A 21,734-nucleotide genomic window follows, 5' to 3' on the forward strand; every position below is an offset into this window, starting at 1 on the left:
GTAAGTCGCTCTGGATAAGAGCATCCGCTAAAATACTCAAATGTAACTGTCATAGATGAAGTACTGATGGGACACTGACCCTTCCTGATGTTTTCCCATATGATAGAAACATGGCGATCCCGGTCAGAGCGGGACTGCTCGTGCACAAAGCCCAGAGCGTGCATGAGTTCATGGGAGACGATGCCAGACCACATGCACCCAGGGGACTGCAGGGAGATGGGCTGAGGGCCTTCAGTCATACCCAGGAATGACCAGCAACTAGTGGTACAACAGGGGAGAGACACGTTCAGCAAAACATATGGACTGACTGTATTAGCCTGGTCCCAGACCTGTTTGTGCTGTCTTGCCACAGTTATCAAGGCAGTACAAACAGACCTGGGACCAGGCTGTCACTGCATATCTTACATGAAGCAACTGAAACTAGAAGCAAGATGTTTCTGAATGTTATCCTAGGACGATGTCCATTGAGCAGTAAACCAAGATACAACACTGACCCAAACCTGGGCTGTATATCCAGGAAGTTGGTTTCATGGCTGCGAGGAACAAACTTCACACACGTTTCAAGTAAGATGTCCAGCATTCCCATCTCTATGGTGATTCGATCCATGTCATCTGTCAATCAAAATTAAACTCCAACTGTCACTAAAGCACAAACGAATAATTGGCATTAGAAGTCTGAAGTCAGTGTAGATCAGTTCACGATTTGTCATGTAGAATCAAAGGATAAAAGCTGAAATATGATGAGTCATTTTCAATGGGAGTCATAACCTGAGTCTAACTGTACAATTTGGTGATCGCTACCTAATACACCTACTACCTGCTACCTGCCATACTGTGAAGATCAGCTCACAATGAGTCATAGATACATGAGACAAAACAGAGAAATGTCAAGTTATAGAATCAGAAAGCCTTAAAGAATGTACAGATACTTGCCATATTGTGGAGAGATAATGTAGGGAACATAGACATTTCCATCCACTGACTTGGGCCAGAGGCAGGAGTTACCAGGGCAGGTTATGGCACTGCGGCTCTGTATGTTGTAGGAGCTGGCAATGTCTCCTTCCCTGAAGGACAGGCCTCGGGCTCTAGGGCTGCCCAGCCCTGTCAAAGAGACATGATCACCATGTTACCGCTGTGAAAGGTACTGTAGAAGAACCATGTTACCGTCCCTCTCACAAACACCTGGAATGTGTCCCAAAATGACACCCTATTTCCTATATAGTGCACTACTTTTGACCAGTGCCCCAAACCCTATTTCCTATATAGTGCACTACTTTTGACCAGGGCCCTAAACACAGTACATCTCATTCCCTGTCAACTCCTACCCCAAACACAGTATATCTCTCCAACCCCAAACACAATATATCTCTCCAACCCCAAACACAATATATCTCTCCAACCCCAAACACAGTATATCTCTCCACCCCAAACACAGTACATCTCTCCAACCCCAAACACAGTATATATCTCCAACCCCAAACACAGTACATCTCTCCAACCCCAAACACAGTACATCTCTCCAACCCCAAACACAGTACATCTCTCCAACCCCAAACACAGTACATCTCTCCAACCCCAAACACAGTACATCTCTCCAACCCCAAACACAGTACATCTCTCCAACCCCAAACACAGTACATCTCCTTCCCTGTCAACTCCAACCCCAAACTAAGCAATACTTACTCCCATTGGTCCTCAGGATCCTGTCCATTGCATTCACGTCTTCTGGATCCCTAAGCACCTCTATTATAAACGGATAATAGAAGTGTGTTAAGATACATTCTGAAAATATGTGCTACATTAAATACAAAATCATGTTCATGGAAATATGTCAACAATTTACCTGAGTTTCCTCTTTTCAACCTCCCTCTCACTTCTTGTATCACGGATGAATTCTGTGGAAGACATGTTAATTTCAGAATGTATTACGTGAGACAGCACCACTAAGGTAAGATTCATTCTAAACTAAATTCAGCACTTACCTGGATAGGTAGAGCGGAGGTATAGGTCATCATTCCCAAGATGATTCCTAGAGAGATCATGAGTTTCATGTCCTTGGGCCAGACTGGTCTCTGATCCAGATTTAGGTCCTAACTCCACACCTATATAGACTACCCCACCCCCCCTCACCTCCCGACGTCTGCACTGATTGGTTACATGTTCTGATGCTACAGGATGAATCACAGCCCAGAGCGTTGTCCCTCGTGGCGTCCTATGACATTAACATCTAATCCGTTGATGACCCTAAACAGCATCCTCCAGCTTCACCCCATACTTTTACACAGGACATTCAGCACTTTCCGAGATGAGCCACCCAAAGGTGTTCGTTGTCCCAGAACAGGCATATTTAAAACAGGTAAACAGTCATTTCTCAGACTTGTGTGATGCAACAACATGTGATGTGTTTACACAGGAATACAGAAGAGCAACTGAGTCAATCGATCTTTATTTAAATGCTTCCATTATCTGACACCAGAGATTCAGTGGATGATGTTTCTCTGTTTGATTTTTCTAATCGTCCAGGGTTTCTGTCAAAAGAGAGAGAGAGGACACATCTCGTGATCATACCTTTGTTCTATATTGACAACCTTTGAAAACAAAATACAAAATGGGAGGAAATTAATACAAAATAATAACTAATAAAAAAAATAAAAAAATTTGCCTCAGAAATATAAAGGAAATATCGTTTGCTACCAACCACATTTGTAGAGTTTGTTAATCTTCATCTTGTCCAGTTGACTGAGACCGGTCCTCTGCCCCAGATGGTTGTTGTGGTTCTTCCTCTTAGGTTTGATGGTAGGATCTCCATCCTCTGAATACGAATACCTGCATTTACACAACGACATTGTAAGACTTTCTTCACATATCATTCCATCTGATAATAGTGTGTGTGTGTGTGTGTGTGTGTGTGTGTCCTAGCTACATACATCCCAAAGTGCATGATGGAGTCGTAGTCATAGGGAACGTCCAGAGAGTTGGTTTTGAACTTCTCAAAGTTCCGTACGCGATCTGTTGATGGACAACACACATCAGTCGGTTGAATATACTGAACGAACATTAAATTGACCCCAAATCATAGTGTCAACACCTTGTCTCCTGTCTCACCCTTCCAAATGTTCTCCCACAGGACAGTGACATAGTTGTCGCGGTCGATGCGGGAATGTTCGTGCACGAAGCCCAGGGCGTGCATGAGTTCGTGGGAGGCCACGCCAGACAACATACAGTCAGGAGACTGTAGAGATAAAGTCTGTCTGCCACCACGCTGCCCTAGGTACGACCAACACCTAAACAACAACAACAACAACAGTGCACACAGTTCCTTATCGAAAAGGGGAGACAAGGGCCGTCCGTAATGACACCTTATTCTCTACATAGTGTTACTGTGTCATGTTTCCTCTACATAGTGTTACTGTGTCATGTTTCCTCTACATAGTGTTACTCTGTGTCATGTTTCCTCTACATAGTGTTACTCTGTGTCATGTTTCCTCTACATAGTGTTACTCTGTGTCATGTTTCCCCTACATAGTGTTACTGTGTGTCATGTTTCCTCTACATAGTGTTACTGTGTGTCATGTTTCCTCTACATAGTGTTACTGTGTCATGTTTCCCCTACATAGTGTTACTCTGTGTCATGTTTCCCCTACATAGTGTTACTCTGTGTCATGTTTCCCCTACATAGTGTTACTGTGTGTCATGTTTCCTCTACATAGTGTTACTGTGTGTCATGTTTCCTCTACATAGTGTTACTGTGTCATGTTTCCCCTACATAGTGTTACTGTGTCATGTTTCCCCTACATAGTGTTACTCTGTGTCATGTTTCCCCTACATAGTGTTACTGTGTGTCATGTTTCCTCTACATAGTGTTACTGTGTGTCATGTTTCCTCTACATAGTGTTACTGTGTCATGTTTCCCCTACATAGTGTTACTGTGTCATGTTTCCCCTACATAGTGTTACTGTGTCATGTTTCCTCTACATAGTGTTACTCTGTGTCATGTTTCCTCTACATAGTGTTACTGTGTCATGTTTCCCCTACATAGTGTTACTGTGTCATGTTTCCTCTACATAGTGTTACTGTGTCATGTTTCCTCTACATAGTGTTACTCTGTGTCATGTTTCCTCTACATAGTGTTACTCTGTGTCATGTTTCCTCTACATAGTGTTACTGTGTCATGTTTCCCCTACATAGTGTTACTCTGTGTCATGTTTCCCCTACATAGTGTTACTGTGTCATGTTTCCCCTACATAGTGTTACTGTGTCATGTTTCCTCTACATAGTGTTACTCTGTGTCATGTTTCCCCTACATAGTGTTACTCTGTGTCATGTTTCCCCTACATAGTGTTACTGTGTCATGTTTCCCCTACATAGTGTTACTGTGTCATGTTTCCTCTACATAGTGTTACTCTGTGTCATGTTTCCTCTACATAGTGTTACTCTGTGTCATGTTTCCTCTACATAGTGTTACTGTGTCATGTTTCCTCTACATAGTGTTACTCTGTGTCATGTTTCCCCTACATAGTGTTACTGTGTCATGTTTCCCCTACATAGTGTTACTGTGTCATGTTTCCCCTACATAGTGTTACTGTGTCATGTTTCCCCTACATAGTGTTACTCTGTGTCATGTTTCCTCTACATAGTGTTACTGTGTCATGTTTCCCCTACATAGTGTTACTGTGTCATGTTTCCTCTACATAGTGTTACTCTGTGTCATGTTTCCCCTACATAGTGTTACTCTGTGTCATGTTTCCCCTACATAGTGTTACTCTGTGTCATGTTTCCTCTACATAGTGTTACTCTGTGTCATGTTTCCTCTACATAGCGTTACTCTGTGTCATGTTTCCTCTACATAGTGTTACTGTGTCATGTTTCCTCTACATAGTGTTACTCTGTGTCATGTTTCCTCTACATAGTGTTACTCTGTGTCATGTTTCCTCTACATAGTGTTACTCTGTGTCATGTTTCCTCTACATAGTGTTACTGTGTCATGTTTCCCCTACATAGTGTTACTCTGTGTCATGTTTCCTCTACATTGTGTTACTCTGTGTCATGTTTCCTCTACATAGTGTAACTCTGTGTCATGTTTCCTCTACATAGTGTTACTGTGTCATGTTTCCCCTACATAGTGTTACTGTGTCATGTTTCCCCTACATAGTGTTACTGTGTCATGTTTCCTCTACATAGTGTTACTCTGTGTCATGTTTCCCCTACATAGTGTTACTGTGTGTCATGTTTCCCCTACATAGTGTTACTGTGTCATGTTTCCCCTACATAGTGTTACTGTGTCATGTTTCCTCTACACAGTGTTACTCTGTGTCATGTTTCCTCTACATAGTGTTACTCTGTGTCATGTGTCCTCTACATAGTGTTACTGTGTCATGTTTCCCCTACATAGTGTTACTCTGTGTCATGTTTCCCCTACATAGTGTTACTGTGTCATGTTTCCTCTACATAGTGTTACTGTGTCATGTTTCCTCTACATAGTGTTACTGTGTGTCGTGTTTCCTCTACATAGTGTTACTGTGTCATGTTTCCTCTACATAGTGTTACTCTGTGTCATGTTTCCCCTACATAGTGTTACTCTGTGTCATGTTTCCTCTACATAGTGTTACTCTGTGTCATGTTTCCCCTACATAGTGTTACTCTGTGTCATGTTTCCTCTACATAGTGTTACTCTGTGTCATGTTTCCTCTACATAGTGTTACTCTGTGTCGTGTTTCCTCTACATAGTGTTACTGTGTCATGTTTCCTCTACATAGTGTTACTCTGTGTCATGTTTCCTCTACATAGTGTTACTGTGTCATGTTTCCCCTACATAGTGTTACTCTGTGTCATGTTTCCTCTACATAGTGTTACTCTGTGTCATGTTTCCCCTACATAGTGTTACTCTGTGTCATGTTTCCTCTACATAGTGTTACTCTGTGTCATGTTTCCTCTACATAGCGTTACTCTGTGTCATGTTTCCTCTACATAGTGTTACTGTGTCATGTTTCCTCTACATAGTGTTACTCTGTGTCATGTTTCCTCTACATAGTGTTACTCTGTGTCATGTTTCCTCTACATAGTGTTACTCTGTGTCATGTTTCCTCTACATAGTGTTACTGTGTCATGTTTCCTCTACATAGTCAACTCTGTGTCATGTTTCCTCTACATAGTGTTACTGTGTCATGTTTCCCCTACATAGTGTTACTGTGTCATGTTTCCCCTACATAGTGTTACTGTGTCATGTTTCCTCTACATAGTGTTACTCTGTGTCATGTTTCCCCTACATAGTGTTACTGTGTGTCATGTTTCCCCTACATAGTGTTACTGTGTCATGTTTCCCCTACATAGTGTTACTGTGTCATGTTTCCTCTACACAGTGTTACTCTGTGTCATGTTTCCTCTACATAGTGTTACTGTGTCATGTTTCCCCTACATAGTGTTACTCTGTGTCATGTTTCCTCTACATAGTGTTACTCTGTGTCATGTTTCCTCTACATAGTGTTACTCTGTGTCATGTTTCCCCTACATAGTGTTACTGTGTCATGTTTCCCCTACATAGTGTTACTGTGTCATGTTTCCTCTACATAGTGTTACTCTGTGTCATGTTTCCTCTACATAGTGTTACTCTGTGTCATGTTTCCCCTACATAGTGTTACTCTGTGTCATGTTTACTCTGTGTCATGTTTCCTCTACATAGTGTTACTCTGTGTCATGTTTCCTCTACATAGTGTTACTCTGTGTCATGTTTCCTCTACATAGTGTTACTCTGTGTCATGTTTCCTCTACATAGTGTTACTCTGTGTCATGTTTCCTCTACATAGTGTTACTCTGTGTCATGTTTCCTCTACATAGTGTTACTGTGTCATGTTTCCCCTACATAGTGTTACTCTGTGTCATGTTTCCTCTACATAGTGTTACTCTGTGTCATGTTTCCTCTACATAGTGTTACTCTGTGTCATGTTTCCCCTACATAGTGTTACTGTGTCATGTTTCCCCTACATAGTGTTACTGTGTCATGTTTCCTCTACATAGTGTTACTCTGTGTCATGTTTCCTCTACATAGTGTTACTCTGTGTCATGTTTCCCCTACATAGTGTTACTCTGTGTCATGTTTCCTCTACATAGTGTTACTCTGTGTCATGTTTCCCCTACATAGTGTTACTCTGTGTCATGTTTCCCCTACATAGTGTTACTGTGTCATGTTTCCTCTACATAGTGTTACTCTGTGTCATGTTTCCTCTACATAGTGTTACTGTGTCATGTTTCCCCTACATAGTGTTACTGTGTCATGTTTCCTCTACATAGTGTTACTCTGTGTCATGTTTCCCCTACATAGTGTTACTGTGTCATGTTTCCTCTACATAGTGTTACTCTGTGTCATGTTTCCTCTACATAGTGTTACTCTGTGTCATGTTTCCTCTACATAGTGTTACTCTGTGTCATGTTTCCCCTACAGAGGTCAGAAATAGTGAGCTATGGGCCCTGGTCTAAAGTAGTGCACTACACAGGGAATAAGGTATCATTTGGGACACAACCACGGAATCAGACAATCTCATCATCAACACAGTACAAAGTGGTTCTCTCTCACCCAGACTTAGGCTGAATATCCAGGTAGTCCCTCTGGTGTGTCCATGGAACAAAGCGCACACAGGTACCTCTCTCCATGTTCTCCATACCAGACTTTATTATCCTCTGATCCAAATCACCTGTGGAGGGAATGAGAGAAACACATCCAAGAAGACTGAGAAGGAAAAAAAGTTCAATCAGTCAACTAAATATTACTATTGTGTGATTTTCTTCCCCCCTCCACCAGCCCATACAGTATATATACAGTTGAAGTCGGAAGTTTACATACACCTTAGTTTACATAGACATACACCAACAATAAGTTGGGTGGGACAAATGAGACAAAATTCACCCAACTTATTGTGGGAAGCTTGTGGAAGGCTACCCTAAACCTTTGGTCCAAGTTAAACAATTTAAAGGCAATGCTAATTGCTAAATATTAATTGAGTGTATGTAAACGTCTGACCCACTGGGAATGTGATGAAAGAAATAAAAGCTGAAATAAATCATTCTCTCTACTATTATTCTGACATTTCACATTCTTAAAATAAAGTGGTGATCCTAACTGACATAAATCAGGGAATTGTTACTAGGATTAAATGTCAGGAATTGTGAAACACTGAGTTTCAATGTATTTGGCTAAGGTGTATGTAAACTTCCCACTTCAACTGTATATATACACACACAACATATTAGTGGAAAGGTACAGGACCAACAGCACATATCTGAAACCCTGCTGTGTAGCCTGCTGGTAACTTACTGTAGTCCAATGACAGCCTGTATGAGATGTAGACCCATATCTGAAACCCTGCTGTGTAGCCTGCTGGTAACTTACTGTAGTCCAATGACAGCCTGTATGAGATGTAGACCCATATCCTAAACCCTGCTGTGTAGCCTGCTGGTAACTTACTGTAGTCCAATGACAGCCTGTATGAGATGTAGACCCATATCTGAAACCCTGCTGTGTAGCCTGCTGGTAACTTACTGTAGTCCAATGACAGCCTGTATGAGATGTAGACCCATATCTGAAACCCTGCTGTGTAGCCTGCTGGTAACTTACTGTAGTCCAATGACAGCCTGTATGAGATGTAGACCCATATCTGAAACCCTGCTGTGTAGCCTGCTGGTAACTTACTGTAGTCCAATGACAGCCTGTATGCGATGTAGACATGTCCGTCCACCGACTTGGACCACAGACAGCTGCGTGCGAAACAGACTTTGGAGCGCCTCCCGGTGGTCACAGCGATATCTCCATCCCTGAAACGAGTGCCGTCTGGAACCTGGGCAGCTGAGGACGGCAGAGACACAACAAGGGTACATAGGAGCCATCCAGGTGTTTTATCCATTTCAGAATAAGGCTGTAACCAAATGTGGAAAAAGTCAAGGGGTCTGAATACTTTCTGAATGCACTTTAAGACCCCAGCTGACCCCAGCCCCCCGGGACATAGAGCTGACCCCAGCCCCCCGGCACATAGAGCTGACCCCAGCCCCCGGCACATAGAGCTGACCCCAGCCCCCGGCACATAGAGCTGACCCCAGCCCCCGGTACATAGAGCTGACCCCAGCCCCCGGCACATAGAGCTGACCCCAGCCCCCGGCACATAGAGCTGACCCCAGCCCCCGGCACATAGAGCTGACCCCAGCCCCCGGTACATAGAGCTGACCCCAGCCCCCGGCACATAGAGCTGACCCCAGCCCCCGGCACATAGAGCTGACCCCAGCCCCCGGCACATAGAGCTGACCCCAGCCCCCGGCACATAGAGCTGACCCCAGCCCCCCGGCACATAGAGCTGACCCCAGCCCCCCGGCACATAGAGCTGACCCCAGCCCCCCGGCACATAGAGCTGACCCCAGCCCCCCGGCACATAGAGCTGACCCCAGCCCCCGGCACATAGAGCTGACCCCAGCCCCCCGGCACATAGAGCTGACCCCAGCCCCCCGGCACATAGAGTTGACCCCAGCCCCCCGGCACATAGACTACTGTAGCATAAATACTGGAGGCTGAGACGGGGGAGGGGGGGGGTTAAGGGGACACTGTGGCTCCGGCCAACCAGGCAAGATATAACCCCACCCACTTTTCCAAAGCACAGACCCCACACCACTAGCTGGATATCAACAGACCACCATCTGACTACCCTGAGACAAGGCTGAGTATAGTCCCCACACCACTAGCTGGATATCAACAGACCACCATCTGACTACCCTGAGTCAAGGCTGAGTATAGTCCCCACACCACTAGCTGGATATCAACAGACCACCATCTGACTACCCTGAGACAAGGCTGAGTATAGTCCCTACACCACTAGCTGGATATCAACAGACCACCATCTGACTACCCTGAGACAAGGCTGAGTATAGTCCCCACACCACTAGCTGGATATCAACAGACCACCATCTGACTACCCTGAGTCAAGGCTGAGTATAGCCCATGGAGATCTCCTCAACCGCACAAGCCTGAGGGGGCGCAAAACTGGACAGGAAGGTAACGTGACTTAAATACAATATTGCGAAAAAAGATTGTCACGACGTGACGCACCCCTCCTAGGGACGGCATGAAAGAGCACCAGTAAGCCAGTGACTCAGCCCCTGTAATAGGGTCAGAGGCAGAGAATCCCAGCGGAGAGAGGGGAACCGGCCAGGCAGAGACATCAAGGGTGGTTCGTTGCTCCAGAGCCTTTCCGTTCACCTTCACACTCCTGGGCCAGACTACACTCAATCATAGGACCCACTGAAGAGATGAGTCTTCAGTAAAGACTTAAAGGTTGAGACCAAGTCTGCGGCTCTCACATGGGTAGGCAGACCATTCCATAAAAATGGAGCTCTATTGGAGAAAGCCCTGCCTCCAGCTGTTTGCTTAGAAATTCTAGGGACAATTAGGAGGCCTGCGTCTTGTGACCGTAGCGCACGTGTAGGTATGTACGGCAGGACCAAATCAGAAAGATAGATCGGAGCAAGCCCATGTAATGCTTTGTAGGTTAGCAGTAAAACTTTGAAATCAGCCCTTGCCTTGACAGGAAGCCAGTGTAGAGAGGCTAGCACTGGAGTAATATGATCAAATGTTTTTCATTCTAGTCAGGATTCTAGCAGCCATATTTAGCACTAACTGAAGTTTATTTAGTGCTTTATCCGAGTAGCCGGAAAGTAGAGCATTGCAGTAGTCTAACCTAGAAGTAACAAAAGCAGGGATTCAAGCTGTCCTTGAAACAGTCTTGATATGTTCATCAAAAGAGAGATCAGGGTCCAGAGTAACGCCGAGGTCCTTCACTTATTTGAGACGACTGAACAACCATCAACCATCAAGATTAATTGTCAGATCCAACAGTAGATCTATTTGTTTCTTGGGACCTAGAACAAGCATCTCTGTTTGTCCTTATGTATGAAACACAGGCTTCCAGGTTTGACCATTTTTGGGCTTCAACATGTTTCATTGAAATGTACAGCTGTGTGTCGTCCACATAGCAGTGACATTGTGTTTCCAAATGACATCCCCAAGAGGTAAAATATATAGTGAAAACAATAGTGGTGCTAAAACAGAACCTTGAGGAACACCGAAACCTAACATTGATTCGTCAGAAGACAAACTATCCCCCGAGACGAACTGATATCTTTCCCACAGATAAGATCTAAACCAGGCCAGAACTTGTCCGTGTCGACCAGTTAGGGTTTCCAATCTTTCCAGAAGAATGTGGTGATCGATGGTATCAAAAGCAGCACTAAGGTCGAGGAGCACGAGGACAGATGCAGAGCCTCGGTCTGACGCCACTAAAAGGTTATTTACCACCTTCACGAGTGCAGTCTCAGTGCTATAATGGGGTCTAAAACCAGACTGGAGGGTTTCGTATACATTGTTTGTCTTCAGGAAGGCAGTGAGTTGCTGCGCAACAGCTTTTTCAAAACATTTTGAGAAGAAGGATATTTTTTATTTATTTTTTTTGTATATTTTCTTGGTCAAGTTTTGGCTTTTTCAAGAGAGGCTTTATTACTGTCACTTTCAGTGAGTTTGGTTCACATCCAGAGGATAGGAAGCAGTTTATTATGTTCAATATAGGAGGGCCAAGCACAGGAAGCAGCTCTTTCAGTAGTTGGAATAGGGTCCAGTGTGCCATTACTGTTTTTGTGAATGTGTCAAGAGATACAGGATTAAAGACTGTAGTGTCTCCATTGATCCTGGCAGTTCTGTGCAGACTCAGGACCACTGAGTTGTGGAGATATACTCTGATTCTGGCAGGGTAACATCACGAGGGAGGATGCAAACAGGCCAAACAAAATCATCAAGAAGACTGGATCTACCATCGGCACCAACCAGGACAAACTAGAGCCCATGCCGGATAAGTTGGTCCTCAGAAAGATTAGAACTATAGAGGCCAACATTAGCCACAGTACCTAGAGCATCACAGTGATATAACCACCACTAGCCACAGTACCTGGAGCATCACAGTGATATAACCACCACTAGCCACCTCCTCCACAGTACCTGGAGCATCACAGTGATATAACCACCACTAGCCACCTCCTCCACAGTACCTGGAGCATCACAGTGATATAACCACCACTAGCCACCTCCTCCACAGTACCTGGAGCATCACAGTGATATAACCACCACTAGCCACAGTACCTGGAGCATCACAGTGATATAACCACCACTAGCCACCTCCTCCACAGTACCTGGAGCATCACAGTGATATAACCACCACTAGCCACCTCCTCCACAGTACCTGGAGCATCACAGTGATATAACCACCACTAGCCACCTCCTCCACAGTACCTGGAGCATCACAGTGATATAACCACCACTAGCCACCTCCTCCACAGTACCTGGAGCATCACAGTGATATAACCACCACTAGCCACCTCCTCCACAGTACCTGGAGCATCACAGTGATATAACCACCACTAGCCACAGTACCTGGAGCATCACAGTGATATAACCACCACTAGCCACCTCCTCCACAGTACCTGGAGCATCACAGTGATATAACCACCACTAGCCACCTCCTCCACAGTACCTGGAGCATCACAGTGATATAACCACCACCAGCCACAGTACCTGGAGCATCACAGTGCGATGGCAGACTGATTCATTTTACCCAGGGCCAAAACAGAACGTTTGTGCATATCTGCAGATCCTTCTTACCATTTTTTAAAACTCCATTGATGATATGCTGCTTGTAATGTCTGTGTGTCCTTGTTGTCTTTTATGGTGTATTACTGGTAATGTCGATGGCCAAAAGTATGTGGACACCTGCTTGTCGAACATCTCATTCCAAAATCATGGGCATTAGTATGCGGTTGGTCCCCCCCTTTGCTGCTGTAACAGCCTCCACTCTTCCGGGAAGGCTTTCCACTAGATATTGGAACATTGCTGCTATAACAGCCTCCACTCTTCTGGGAAGGCTTTCCACTAGATGTAGGAACATTGCTGCTATAACAGCCTCCACTCTTCTGGGAAGGCTTTCCACTAGATGTAAGAACATTGCTGCTATAACAGCCTCCACTCTTCTGGGAAGGCTTTCCACTAGATGTTGGAACATTGCTGCTATAACAGCCTCCACTCTTCTGGGAAGGCTTTCCACTAGATGTTGGAACATTGCTGCTATAACAGCCTCCACTCTTCTGGGAAGGCTTTCCACTAGATGTTGGAACATTACTGCTATAACAGCCTCCACTCTTCTGGGAAGGCTTTCCACTAGATGTAGGAACATTGCTGTGTGGACTTGCTTCCATTCAGCCACAAGAGCATAAGTGAGGTCAGACACAGCGACTACAATGTTACTATTTATTTATTTTTCTGCCGGAGGAGGTCCTACAGATTTTTGTCCAAATAAAATGTCCGGGTTGAAACTAAGATGTTGCTAAACATGTTGTTCCTCTTCTTCTTTGAGTTTTTATTGGCCGACTGCAACCAACTAACAGGTGCATACACTGCCCCCTACTGTACTGGAGTGTGAGGCCGGTCACGACCTATCTATATTCTCTTAATAACTGCCCCCAAAATTTAAGAAACAATTATAATAAAAAATGTACTCTTCACTAAGGAACATGGGAGGCGGAACCTCTTCATGCAATGCTCCCTGTAACATTTCTGCTATAAAGTCCTGGAGATCTAGAAATCTATTTGCCACCTTCACAATGATTGACTAGTGCAATCTATCACAAAGTCCACCTTCTTCACTGTTAGTGTGTCGGGATCCTTCTCGTGTATGGTCTTCACTGCAGACTGTGGCACATCCATTGCCATCTCATCTCTACTCAAGCTATTTTCACTGCCTCCACATAGGAGACCTGCTGGATGGCCCTGATCCACTGTAACCTCCATCTGTGCACGGCACTCCGGGAACGTGATTCCCATCACAATTACAACAACATACTTCATCTGACTCTTCAACGAATACATATTTATTCCTTCAACAAACACGTGCCAGGTGTCCAAACTTTTTGTAACACTGCAGCGGCGTCTGCATATCTCATATAATACAAGTTTTATATTCATTGAGATGACCATTTCATCAAACAGTAAAACCGATAGGTTTTTCTCCTTCTTTCCGTGGATCATTTAATTCAATCGACGTGCGTCTCCCACTGCCCGAATGTTATCCCTAAAACCACACAGCCTCTATGTCCAACGAGACGCCAGAGACGGTGCCCCAATCTGAAAACGCCAGAGACGACACCTTTAACCGGTGCCCCAATCTGAAAACGCCAGAGACGACACCTTTAACCGGTGCCCCAATCTGAAAACGCCAGAGACGACACCTTTAACCGGTGCCCCAATCTGAAAACGCCAGAGACGACACCTTTAACCGGTGCCCCAATCTGAAAACGCCAGAGATGACACCTTTAACCGGTCCCCCAATCTGAAAACGCCAGAGACGACACCTTTAACCGGTGCCCCAATCTGAAAACGCCAGAGACGACACCTTTAACCGGTGCCCCGATCTGAAAACGCCAGAGACGACACCTTTAACCGGTGCCCCAATCTGAAAACGCCAGAGACGACACCTTTAACCGGTGCCCCAATCTGAAAACGCCAGAGACGACACCTTTAACCGGTGCCCCAATCTGAAAACGCCAGAGATGACACCTTTAACCGGTGCCCCAATCTGAAAACGCCAGAGACGACACCTTTAACCGGTGCCCCAATCTGAAAGCGTTCCACATCATGCGTTGCCATCCTGTCACAGAGCTTTTCTCTTTTTATGCTTTTGACACACAGTTCGTCCTTCACCATATTCGAGACCGGAAACAGGTCACCCCCCCCCCCAAAAAAAAAAATATCCTTGTTTGTGAATCACACCCCAACTACAAACTGCTGTTCATTTCCAACTTTCCAGTCCCCATCGTCCCCTCATTCTCACCAAATGTAAATCGCACAATGCTTCCGCTATTGCTTCTCCAAAATAGGAGCTCTAGAAAGATTCTAGATTTTCCACCTTCCTCCTCACTTCTGGTAAACTTGTTAAATACAGAGTTCGATTGAAATAGTTATTAAGAGTGAAACGTTTGGCAGGAAGCCAAGTAGCAACAAACAGTACAGTAGTACAGAGACAACGCGGAAGTGCGTTGTGTCACCAGTCATGTGATTAGTCCACTGAGACAGGCGTGTTGTTGCGTAGACCTACAGCGAAAGATGAAGCGTTTTCTTACCTTGCATCTCATTGGCCTCTATGATTTGATCCATCGCTGTCATCTCACTGCGTACAATGTGATCATCTGAAACATGAAACATGTTCATGCTGGTATTCTTGTACTATGAAATGTTGAGTAATATGTTTGTTGTTTACCTGAATAACTTTTAGGGAACCTTTTGGAGCTCACTGAGGTACTCTACAAAATAGAGAGAAATATAATTGTCCTTTTTATAAAAACTCTACATTAAACAGTTTGGGTACAACAGGTTTAACTTGCACTAGTGTTTACCTGAGCAGGTATGGCCCATGTACAACAGGTGTAAACCACCATGGACAGCAGGGAAGACACAGTCAAGTCCATCATGGGAATCAGGAAATGTTGAGTACTGCTGGCATCAGCCTTATATACAGCAGCTTCTTGGTATGACTCTAGAAAGTATCCATTATAGTGTTTAACAACCTAATTGTAGAGCCTTCAACCTGTTGTTTAACATAACTACAGGTATTCCTGTTCGGGGCTTGGTGGGATACACCTCGCACACATCAACATCATTCAGCACTGTGGCATCATGTCTGTCGACATAATGATAATGACTCCAGTTGTGGAGTGTTATATTTAACCAACAAGGCCAGAGGGGGTGTGGTATATGACCAATATACCACGGTTAAGGGCTGGAGTGGCTGGATACAGCCCTTAGCTGTAGTATATTGACCATATACCACAAATTCCAGAGAAATATTATTGCTATTATAAACTGGTTACTATAGTAATTAGAGCTGTAAACAAGTCGTTTTGTGTCATACCCGTGGCATATTGTCTCATATACTGTACTACAGCTTTCACCCAATCAACATCCAGGGCTCGAACGACCCGGTTTATAATATGCATTAGGTGATAATTAGCTGAAATTAGATGTTTGTATTGGTGCTGCAGTGGAAACACTCTTTAGTTTGTTCTTTACAAAACAGAGGTTTGTTCTTTACAACATAGAGGTTGCTACTATCATGTTCATTATCACTTTGTCACTTTGTTCTTTCAGAATCAATTCCTACTGACCTGTCAACAACAGGATGCAACAACCAATCATATCGCCAATATATTGTAGAGTTGTAGACTAGTCTAGGGAGGATGATTATATTGTAGACTAGTCTAGGGAGGATCATTATATTGTAGACTAGACTAGGGAGGAGCATTATATTGTAGACTAGTCTAGGGAGGATCATTATATTGTAGACTAGTCTAGGGAGGATCATTATATTGTTGTAGACTAGTCTAGGGAGGATCATTATATTGTAGACTAGTCTAGGGAGGATCATTATATTGTAGACTAGTCTAGGGAGGATCATTATATTGTTGTAGACTAGTCTAGGGAGGATCATTATATTGTAGACTAGTCTAGGGAGGATCATTATATTGTTGTAGACTAGTCTAGGGAGGATCATTATATTGTTGTAGACTAGTCTAGGGAGGATCATTATATTGTTGTAGACTAGTCTAGGGAGGATCATTATATTGTAGACTAGTCTAGGGAGGATCATTATATTGTAGACTAGACTAGGGAGGATCATTATATTGTAGAGTTGTAGACTAGTCTAGGGAGGATCATTATATTGTAGACTAGTCTAGGGAGGATCATTATATTGTAGACTAGACTAGGGAGGATCATTATATTGTAGACTAGTCTAGGGAGGATCATTATATTGTAGACTAGTCTAGGGAGGATCATTATTTTGTAGACTAGTCTAGGGAGGATCATTATATTGTAGACAAGTCTAGGGAGGATCATTATATTGTAGAGTTGTAGACTAGTCTAGGGAGGATCATTATATTGTAGACTAGTCTAGGGAGGATCATTATATTGTTGTAGACTAGTCTAGGGAGGATCATTATATTGTAGACTAGTCAAGGGAGGATAATTATATTGTAGACTAGTCTAGGGAGGATCATTATATTGTAGACTAGTCTAGGGAGGATCATTATATTGTTGTAGACTAGTCTAGGGAGGATCATTATATTTTAGACTAGTCTAGGGAGGATCATTATTTTGTAGACTAGTCTAGGGAGGATCATTATATTGTAGAGTTGTAGACTAGTCTAGGGAGGATCATTATATTGTAGACTAGTCTAGGGAGGATCATTATATTGTTGTAGACTAGTCTAGGGAGGATCATTATATTGTAGACTAGTCTAGGGAGGATCATTATATTGTAGAGTTGTAGACTAGTCTAGGGAGGATCATTATATTGTAGAGTTGTAGACTAGTCTAGGGAGGATCATTATATTGTAGACTAGTCTAGGGAGGATCATTATATTGTAGACTAGTCTAGGGAGGATCATTATATTGTAGACTAGTCTAGGGAGGATCATTATATGGTAGACTAGTCTAGGGAGGATCATTATATTGTAGACTAGACTAGGGAGGATCATTATATTGTAGACTAGTCTAGGGAGGATCATTATATTGTAGACTAGTCTAAGGAGGATCATTATATTGTAGAGTTGTAGACTAGTCTATGGAGGATCATTATATTGTAGAGTTGTAGACTAGACTAGGGAGGATCATTATATTGTAGACTAGTCTAGGGAGGATCATTATATTGTAGACTAGTCTAGGGAGGATCATTATATTGTAGACTAGTCTAGGGAGGATCATTATATTGTAGACTAGTCTAGGGAGGATCATTATATTGTAGACTAGTCTAGGGAGGATCATTATATTGTAGACTAGTCTAGGGAGGATCATTATATTGTAGACTAGTCTAGGGAGGATCATTATATTGTAGACTAGTCTAAGGAGGATCATTATATTGTAGACTAGACTAGGGAGGATCATTATATTGTAGACTAGTCTAGGGAGGATCATTATATTGTAGACTAGTCTAGGGAGGATCATTATATTGTAGACTAGTCTAGGGAGGATCATTATATTGTAGACTAGTCTAGGGAGGATCATTATATTGTAGACTAGTCTAGGGAGGATCATTATATTGTAGACTAGACTAGGGAGGATCATTATATTGTAGACTAGTCTAGGGAGGATCATTATATTGTAGACTAGACTAGGGAGGATCATTATATTGTAGACTAGTCTAGGGAGGATCATTATATTGTAGACTAGTCTAGGGAGGATCATTATATTGTAGACTAGTCTAGGGAGGATCATTATATTGTAGACTAGACTAGGGAGGATCATTATATTGTAGACTAGTCTAGGGAGGATCATTATATTGTAGACTAGTCTAGGGAGGATCATTATATTGTAGACTAGACTAGGGAGGATCATTATATTGTAGACTAGTCTAGGGAGGATCATTATATTGTAGACTAGTCTAGGGAGGATCATTATATTGTAGACTAGACTAGGGAGGATCATTATATTGTAGACTAGTCTAGGGAGGATCATTATATTGTAGACTAGTCTAGGGAGGATCATTATATTGTAGACTAGTCTAGGGAGGATCATTATATTGTAGACTAGTCTAGGGAGGATCATTATATTGTAGACTAGACTAGGGAGGATCATTATATTGTAGAGTTGTAGACTAGACTAGGGAGGATCACTGTAATGTAGAGTTGTAGGCTAGTCTAGGGAGGATCACTGTATTGCCCCCAAACAAGATCATTAGGTGAGCTATTTTAACCTTGTTTCTCATGGCTTCAATGTTCTTTCATGCACAATGACACACCATGGCCTCCACTTATCTTGAAAGGTGGTGCAGCTGTGAATGATGTTATGTTTGGTGAGATCAGTAGTTAGCATATTGCAGATCTGGACAAACAATCCACCGACCTCTATGATTGGTGGATAGTGGACAGGATAGACAGACGGCCTACAGGGAGGAGGTGAGGGCCCTCGGAGTGTGGTGTCAGTTAAATAACCTCACACTCAACGTCAACAAAACTAAGGAGATGATTGTGGACTTCAGGAAACAGCAGAGGGAACACCCCCCTATCCACATCGATGGAACAGTAGTGCAGAGTGTAGTAAGTTTTAAGTTCCTCGGCGTACTCATCACAGACAAACTGAAATGGTCCACCCACACAGACAGCATCGTGAAGAAGGCGCAGCAGCGCCTCTTCAACCTCAGGAGGCTGAAGAAATTCGGCTTGTCACCAAAAGCACTCACAAACTTCTACAGATGCACAATCGAGAGCATCCTGTCGGGCAACTGCTCCACCCACAACCGTAAGGCTCTCCAGAGGGTAGTGAGGTCTGCACAACGCATCACCGGGGGCAAACTACCTGCCCTCCAGGACACCTACACCACCCAATGTCACAGGAAGGCCATAAAGATCATCAAGGACAACAACCACTCGAGCCACTGCCTGTTCACCCCGCTATCGTACAGAAGGCGAGGTCAGTACAGGGGCATCAAAGCTGGGACCGAGAGACTGAAAAACAGCTTCTATCTCAAGGCCATCAGACTGTTAAACAGCCACCACTAACACTGAGTGGCTGCTGCCAACACACTGACACTGACTCAACTCCAGCCACTTTAATAATGGGAATTGATGGGAATTGATGTCAAATATATCACTAGCCACTTTAAACAATGCTACCTTATATAATGTTACTTACCCTACATTATTCATCTCATATGCATACGTATATACTGTACTCTATATCATCTACTGCATCTTTATGTAATACATGTATCACTAGCCACTTTAAACTATGCCACTTTGTTTACATACTCATCTCATATGTATATACTGTACTCGATACCATCTACTGTATCTTGCCTATGCCGCTCTGTACCATCACTCATTCATATATCTTTATGTACATATTCTTTATCCCTTTACACTTATGTGTATAAGGTAGTAGTTTTGGAATTGTTAGCTAGATTACTCGTTGGTTATTACTGCATTGTCGGAACTAGAAGCACAAGCATTTCGCTACACTCGCATTAACATCTGCTAACCATGTGTATGTGACAAACAAAATTTGATTTGATTTGACTGGTAGACCACTATTGGTAGATAGAGGACAGGATAGGCTAGACATGCAAACCTATATGTTATTAAGTCCTATATGTTATTAAGTCCTATATGTTATTCAGTTCACCACACCGTGCATTTGAGACAGCTAAGCTCTAAAATAGAACTTGGTTTCATTTGAGACGCCTGATGCGCTGTAAATCCTGCCTCTGGTTGTCACAGGCCTACAACCCTAATGGTTATCTGAAAGATGAACGAGGAGAGATTAATCAGAGATAAGTAACTAGAAACTCAGAGAGCATCATTTTGGGGTCATATGAATTTAACATTTGAACTCCTCAGCCATTTTGAAAGCCATTTGCCCTGACCTAGCTGCCTGCTAGTGAATTCATTCTACATGGGAGCACTTGCGACAGCATAGCCATAGGTTATTGAGCAGACCAGTAACATAATACAATTTAAAATATGATATTCTGTTCTTTTGAAATACAATTAATTTGTTTTTTGTTTGTTTGATGCTAACAAAATAATACACATTTCTTGTTGATGGTGTAGAACACTTGAATTATGGTTGAATTTGTGAAATATTTGTACATATTTACTGTTTATGGTTTTATTTACAAAATATTTCAATATATTCACAGATTGTACTTTTATTTGTGAGTTAACGTTCAATATACGCACGGATCGTGGTAGAATAAATATACAGTTCTACCTCAGTAAAGGTATGCACTAGGAAATAGATAAGTAGATAAAGTGGGGGCTACAAATACACAGTAATAAATAATAGCAGCAGTGATAGTAGTGAGTGTGTGTGTGTAAACTGCAGGCTAAAGTTAAATCCTGTATCGTAATTGCTCCTCTTTCACCCCAGCTGACAAACTAACCCTGATTCAGATGACCATCCTACCCATGCTAGATTACAAAGACGTAATTTGTAGATCGTCAGGTCAGGGTGATCTCAAGCGGCTACATGTGCTTTACCATTCGGCCATCAGATTTGCCTCCAATGCTCCTTATAGGACACATCACTGCACTCTATACTCCTCTGTAAACTGGTCATCTCTGTATACCTGTCGCCTATTTATAAAACCCTCTTAGGCCCCACTCCCCCCTATCTGAGATATCTACTGCAGCCCTCATCCTCCACATACAACACCCGTTCTGCCAGTCACATTCTGTTAAAGGTCCCCAAAGCGCACACATCCCTGGGTCGCTCCTCTTTTCAGTTCGATGCAGATAGCGACTGGAACGAGCTGCAACAAACACACAAACTGGACAGTTTGATCTACATTCTCTCCATTCAAAGACTCCATCAGGGACACTTACTGACAGTTGTGGCTGCTTTGCATGATATATTTACATTTACATTTGTTGTCTCTACCTTCTTTCCCTTTGTGCTGTTGTCTGGGCCCAATAATGTTTGTACCCTGTTTGGTGCTGCTGCCATGTTGTGCAGCTGCTAGGTTGTGTTGTCATGTTGTGTTGTTGTCATGTTGTGTTGCTACTATGTTGTTGTCATGTTGTGTTGCTACCATGCTGTGTTGTCATGTTGTGTTGCTACCATGCTGTGTTGTCATGTTGTGTTGCTACCATGCTGTTGTCATGTTGTGTTG

General features: G+C 43.2%; 2 protein-coding genes across 2 annotated transcripts in view; both read right to left on the minus strand.

Annotated features, from left to right (window-relative positions):
• The window catches only part of hce2l1 (high choriolytic enzyme 2-like 1), a 7,941-nt gene extending 5,881 nt beyond the window's left edge, over nucleotides 1-2,060 (minus strand). Inside the window, exons 1-6 of the mRNA XM_064975604.1 lie at nucleotides 1,983-2,060; nucleotides 1,844-1,895; nucleotides 1,684-1,743; nucleotides 934-1,101; nucleotides 495-612; nucleotides 80-258 (exon numbers count right to left, since the gene is read on the minus strand). Of these exons, the coding sequence (XP_064831676.1) occupies nucleotides 80-258; nucleotides 495-612; nucleotides 934-1,101; nucleotides 1,684-1,743; nucleotides 1,844-1,895; nucleotides 1,983-2,051 (646 nt within the window). The 5' untranslated portion in view covers nucleotides 2,052-2,060. The remainder of the gene's footprint in view (nucleotides 1-79; nucleotides 259-494; nucleotides 613-933; nucleotides 1,102-1,683; nucleotides 1,744-1,843; nucleotides 1,896-1,982) is intronic.
• A 373-nt stretch (nucleotides 2,061-2,433) lies between these two features.
• Nucleotides 2,434-15,578, minus strand: hce2l2 (high choriolytic enzyme 2-like 2). Its single transcript, XM_064975603.1, has 9 exons — nucleotides 15,466-15,578; nucleotides 15,330-15,372; nucleotides 15,193-15,258; nucleotides 8,684-8,836; nucleotides 7,571-7,688; nucleotides 3,106-3,284; nucleotides 2,928-3,009; nucleotides 2,699-2,826; nucleotides 2,434-2,528 (listed from the first exon to the last, which is right to left on the minus strand). Exons 1-9 carry the CDS (start codon nucleotides 15,538-15,540, stop codon nucleotides 2,512-2,514), a joined length of 861 nt encoding a protein of 286 aa, XP_064831675.1. The 5' UTR covers nucleotides 15,541-15,578; the 3' UTR covers nucleotides 2,434-2,511.
• Between the last annotated feature and the right edge of the window lie 6,156 nt (nucleotides 15,579-21,734).

Source organism: Oncorhynchus masou, chromosome 10 (genome assembly GCF_036934945.1).
Source record: "Oncorhynchus masou masou isolate Uvic2021 chromosome 10, UVic_Omas_1.1, whole genome shotgun sequence".
Lineage (NCBI taxonomy): Eukaryota > Metazoa > Chordata > Actinopteri > Salmoniformes > Salmonidae > Oncorhynchus > Oncorhynchus masou.